Genomic DNA, 6,333 nt, shown 5'->3' on the forward strand with positions numbered 1-6,333 from the left:
AAAGACTCTGCGAAGGGTTCTGAAAGACAATAATAGTACATATTTCCCCTCAGACTTCAAGCCTTTTGTTTCTGGATAAGTTTTTATTTGAAACCCATTTTTGTAATAATTAGCTTCTTTAGTTGGTTCAATCAGAATATCAGATGAAGGCTGCTCCTATTTATTGATAATAACATGAATGTTGGGTAAATGAATCTGTTTGCCGCAATTTTCCTTGCAAGATCACGGCATCCCCATTAAGGTTGGATGGTCTCGTACTCTTTTCTTGTATGCATCTCATACAAGATTTTGGTATATTTCGAAGCTCACGAGCTGAAATCTTGGGCCTGTCCGAAATGGACTCCATTTATTTGTAGAAAATGTGTGTGATATTGATGGAAACCGAACAACTCTCAAAAGCTGAACTCTTTCCCAAAAATAATTATAATACCACGCAAAATCTCCCTACAGCTCATATTTTTAATACATTATACAACACTTAAACCATGCCTTCAAACATCAACCGAGAAATACTAATTAGTTGATATCTACGGTACCAAATTTTCTGAATTCAAGCCAATACAATATGATGACACAGGGGCCAACCAAAAGAATGCTGATTCTCCTAGATATAAAATGCTCCATGCTTGAGCGTTGTTCACACTTTAGAGCGATTCTTGGCTGCATTTCGTCTTGCGCAGCATCCCACAAAGTAGACCATCGACTGAAGTAATACAAAATATATGAAGCAAGAAAAATTCATTATATTTGCCACATGTTACAGGCAAATCCAAAAAGATTAGTCAACATAATAAATATAGATCGAGTAGCCCATCTTGACTATATTTTTTGGATCCGCCCATTTAACATAATCTGTGGGTGGGAGCACGCTTTCCTGCCTCAGCTGATTTGATCATAGGATGTAAAAGGCACACGCACGCACGCACATACATACACATACAAACTACTTTTCTATCTTCTAAAGCAACTTGTTATCATTTTATAACGTCACAATCGGAAATTTTGGATTTTCTCTTTTACGCGACCAGCTTCGACCTTATGCCACGAAAATGTTGAAGGATAGAACTTTACCAAAACAACAAACAGGATAACATTGAAAATTGCAACCACTCTCCATTCAGTTTTCATGTACTGCGCGACACCAGCCCTGGATAGTTCGTAAAGATGCAAAAAAATACGCATCGTCTCGTTAGAATTTCTTATGAACAAAATGTGAACAATACCCAGGTAAGTTTCATTTACTTGCAGGAGTCGCAATTGTAGCACTTGATTCTTGGAGTTTTTGTAAAGTTTACAGTCCTTGATTGAACTGATTGGATGGAAGCTCAAGTCGTAGAATGAGGGGTTCACCACAGGATAACCACATCTAAGAACGACAAATGTTAAGAGAAAGTCAAAATGTCGGCTTTAAAATAAATAAAAGAATAGCGGCAAATACTCAGATGGGGGACGACAGCATCCAGCTTCAATGGGGCTTAACTTTGCCGATTCAAACTGCTTGAGCGTCTGCAGTAAACAGCTCAAAGACTTGATAACATTTAAGAGTAAAGAAATGATGAAGAGGCATCAGATTTACACAAGAGAGAGAGACCTTGTATTTCTTTGATAGGTCGTTGCAGTCATTGGATTTGACAAGACAACTCTTCAGGTGCTCCCAGTTGTGGGAATTGTTGAGCTGAAAATGTAGGAAAAAATGGAAACGATGCTGAATTTTCATGCTGTGAAATCTGCTCGATCTTTATTTCTGATTTTTTAAATTTCTGACAGAGAGAAATGAACGGATGCTCACTTGTTTAAGAAACCAGGAACTGTAATCTTGAAGTTGATATTCTTTATACCTGATAGACCAAGAGATTACTTTCTCAGACAAAACCAAGATTGGATCAAGACAAATAGCAAAAGGACACCCGAAAATGCACCCAAACACATTTAAATGCAAGGCCGTGAAATTTCTAGCTTGGCTTTCTAATTTCACGAGGACCCTTAGGACTTTGAAAGAAATGTGTTTATTTCATGTATTTGCTCAATAGCTCCCACTGAGTTTCTTCGGTTACTTTCTTTTTCCAAGCATTTGTTTAAAGTCCCTGTAACTTCTATGAATGGATAAGCCCTTATTTTTATATTTAAATACAACTACAGAGTTCACATATGCTTAAACCCCAATGACTAAAATTTTGGATCAATCTTTGTCCAGTCTTCTTTAATAAGGCATATATATGTCTGAGCTATGTCATTAGCAGAATGGACAAAGTTCACAATCCATGGAATGCGCAGGCAAGTGTTAGAATGAGCACAAAATTATGGCACCGTGGGTGAATTGTCTTACCTAAGTCCAGCTACAGTATGACCAGATCCATTATTTGTTACTATAAACCTATGAAAAAATAGACAGCAAAGTAGAAGTCATAAAACAGGTATATCTATCGTAAAAATGATGAGGTTAACACAGAAGGAAATATGTAATAAATACATGGTGAAGTAAATAGTAGGGGATGCGGCAAATTGATTTTATTCCACATAAATGATAAACATGAATTCCTACAAACATAAGCAAACAAATAATATTGTTTCTGTGGTTGTTTAACAGAACACCAAAACTCAGTGCGAATCAAATTCAGGATCTTGCTTTGGGCTAGCCATCTTTCATGCTCTAGGAAAAAATCATATCAGGGCCACTCTATACAAAAACCAATAAAATTTTAGTCTGTACTGGGTATCGATTCAACATGGAAGCATCCAATTACAATTATCTACAAAAAACTTAAGGGTGTGTTTGGAAAAGAATTGAAATCAAGGGATTTTAAATCCATGATTAGCTTGGTTTGGATTGAAAAATTTTAATTTGAAAAGAGAATTTATAATTTAGAGTTCTAATGACCCTTATTAAACAGGATTTGGAATCTATCATAGTGAGTAGAAAGAAAGTAAAATGCCATGCGGGGTTCGAAATTCAGATTCATTTATATCCAAATAAATACAAAGGATTTGAATCATGGGTTTGAAATTTTTTCCATCCAAATGCAATATATCACGTTTGGATGCACCTGAACAACATAAATGTCAATTCACCGCCTTCCATTTTTAACTTACTCATGAATCAATTACGAATTTCATATTCTCAAAAAATTGAATCATTTAAAATTTATCCATCATATACGCCTCCCAATCCAAATGCAACATTAATATATTGTATTTCTTATCTGTCGCAACTACATCACAAAAGCTTTCGTCAAATTATTTCAAATCCATGTCTAAATCTATCGTGTTTGTTTGGATATTTTTAAAATTCCATGAAGTTCAAGTTCTTCCACAATTTCATGCAATTGTAACGAGCGGTTGCAGAAGATTTCAAACCCTTCCAAGATAAAGCGAGTACGTGTAAGCTCAAAAAAGTCCACATTACAAGTACTTACGCCAACACTGTGAAGACCAAAATCGCCAACAAAATGATGCAAAGCAAGATGAGATACTGCAAGTAAAATGGTTAAAGAAAAACCAAACAAAAGTACATTGAGATATAATTGGTTCATGATAAAAGTTCATGATGCTAAGGATACAATCCACAAGAAGATTGAGTTTTTCTTCAAGGCTCCAAAAATCCAATTATTGATCTGTATTAACATCAAATAAAAAACAGAAATTTTTCATAACCTTAATGAAGATGATAGGAAAATTCCTTATCCACTTCGAGAAATAGCACAAAACACTATGATAATGGAAGCTTACACGACCAAGATTACAGCACCAAGGATTATAACAGGGAGCGTAAGAGATCTCTTGCAGCTGTCATGATGAGTGCTCATCCACACACCAAAACCTATGACTGCCACGGCTAATAGCTACATACGAATGACAAAGCCGATCTACTATTTACCATTTGGATACTTGACATTTTAATGATGATAACTTTAGCAAGAAATAACTCAATCAACTGGCATCTCACAATTTACACTAAAAAACATAAACCAAACCTATTTACATGCAATTAATTCGTAGACAACAGGAAATAACAAAAAATTCAAAAGCCCAGAAGAAAAGGTCTTTCCATAGAAAGGATGACACCCCCTTCCAATAATAAAGAACAATAAGCAATGCGAAACAACATTTTAACATAGTTCTTTACCATGGTCAGAAAGTTTATCCATTTGATTATAAAAGTGCTTGTTCCCATCCCTGAGCTCATGATGCCATTTCCCCTTCCTCTCCAACCTTTTTCTTTCAAGAAATAAAAACAAGCACGACACTCACAAATACACGATGAAAGCTTCAACAACTAAACAAAAAACGTTAAGGAGAATTCATGGCAACAAATAAAGATGAAATATTACAGATTGCAAGGAAGAAAAAATGGTTGGAGACAAGCAAAAGGGAGGGGGGAAAGGGAATTTCTTTTGTGTTTTGCTTTCTTGAAATGGAGTGGTAATTCAGGGAAGGGTAGTTTCGGAAAATAAAAAACATGTTCACGTGGTTTCCGTTCAAAAAACGAGTCTTTTGGAGCAGAACAAGACGAGACAGGTGTGGGTGAAGATAAGGGAATGTGGTGATATACCAGTTTAGGATTTGAGCCACGTTACGCGTCCATGTACGCCCCAAGAAATGGCATAGCTACTTTGAAGTTTGAACAGGGGTTGGCACGGGTCTGGTTTTTTCGGGTTTTTAGATTCGATTTTTCTGGTTTTTTTATTGTTTTATTTTTATTATATCTTAATCTCAGATTCAAATTTGCTTAAACTAAAACATACATAATGTGCTAGGTAGGATCATCAGCTAAAATATAACTAAAATAAACTATTTTTGAAAAAAAAAATTAATGGGGTACCTAGTTATACGATTGGATAGAAAATTATTAAATAATACCTGACCTGATATATTTCTATCAAACCCAAGCGCAAAAATTTACCTATAATTTTTGCCCAATCAGGTTTAGATATTAATGAAATTACTTCATTAATAAGGTAAAAAGAGTAAATATACAATCACACTGCTCCAGGAGATAAAACAACCCAACAAATCACACCTAATCAAACAAACTAATTAAACTGCAATGAAGACATCAATAGAATTTGGAAAACATCGAAGTAAGAGGATCTTGATCTTCTGAATTGTTGCGTCAATATCTAGTTTCTCCTTCTCAAACATGATTATGTATTTGCATTCCAAACATGGTAAACCGTTGCTGCAAGAGCCGAGCATCTCATCTTTGCCAACGTCGAGCTCCCTCGATACATACCTCTAAATGCCTTGAGTACCGCCATTTTTGAACCAATAATTTTTCCATGCCAAGCCATTGACGAATTCCATTCAAATACGCACAGAAATCGGGCACACGAAGAACAAATGCGCCATGTTTTCATCAATATTACACAACACACAATGTTTTTCCTCCACAAACTCGAGCCTATCTCGTGTTAGGAATCTACCGTGTGCAAACATCCATAATGTGAATCGATGTTTAGGTAATATACTTGATTTTGCTAGGAGTGGTTTCCATTGCCATAATCCCACATCCCAATAAAAAATTGTACGCACCACCCATCCCACCATTGCCACCAAACCATTTTTGTAATGCGCTGATGGCAGCTTCCACCGAGCCCTGTTTTCGAACCATAACTTTGATAAATTTAGGACTAACGTGGATTTTTAATATTTTATTGAGTAAATTAATAATTAGAATTTTTAATCAACATTTTATTCACACACAATAAATAATATTAAATATTTTTCTCCAATAACATGATTTTTTCCTAAATATAAATATATTTTGTATTTATTTTCAAAAATTATAAAATTTGACATTAACTCACATTATTATAACTTTTTTGCTAATTTTGATATAAAAATTCTTATAACATCAACAAATTAACATATTTAACTTATTTTTAAAATAAATGTTTTAAATAAGTTTATTCCATAACAATACCTCTTTTGTAACTTTTTATTATATAGTTTCAACTTTGATGCAAAGGTAAGCAAGCATACATCAAGTCGTCTTTATGATGAATGTTCATAATTTTTTCTACACGAAATTTTAAAATGGCATAACTACTCGAGCGCCATGTTTTTAAAGGCTCGTCTAACAAGAACAATTATCATTGCTTCTCGAAATCTAATATACTACCGGGAACACCATGTTTTTAACTAGTCAATGCATTTGCTAATCAGTCTGATACCCGGGAGACCCGGGTCATGGATATCAGATGATGCCCGAGTCATGGATCAGGGTATGAGATGTAAGTCCTAGATTCGACGACTATCCTCCTTAAGCCTTCTTCAATTGTACAGTCCATTACATTGAACAGTCTCGGAATCCCTCTCATTTCCGTGGGGTCGGTT

General features: G+C 35.0%; 1 protein-coding gene and 1 pseudogene across 1 annotated transcript in view; both read right to left on the reverse strand.

Moving 5' to 3' along the window:
- Nucleotides 1-387: 387 nt before the first annotated feature.
- Nucleotides 388-4,543, reverse strand: LOC142539623 (tetraspanin-10-like; annotated as a pseudogene).
- Nucleotides 4,544-6,237: 1,694 nt separating this feature from the next.
- LOC142538324 (fatty acid elongase 3-like) overlaps nt 6,238-6,333 on the reverse strand; it is a 1,084-nt gene continuing 988 nt past the window's right edge. Inside the window, exon 2 of the mRNA XM_075643669.1 lies at nt 6,238-6,268. Within this exon, the coding sequence (XP_075499784.1) occupies nt 6,238-6,268 (31 nt within the window). The remainder of the gene's footprint in view (nt 6,269-6,333) is intronic.

This window comes from Primulina tabacum, chromosome 3 (genome assembly GCF_025594145.1).
Source record: "Primulina tabacum isolate GXHZ01 chromosome 3, ASM2559414v2, whole genome shotgun sequence".
In the NCBI taxonomy this organism is placed as follows: domain Eukaryota; kingdom Viridiplantae; phylum Streptophyta; class Magnoliopsida; order Lamiales; family Gesneriaceae; genus Primulina; species Primulina tabacum.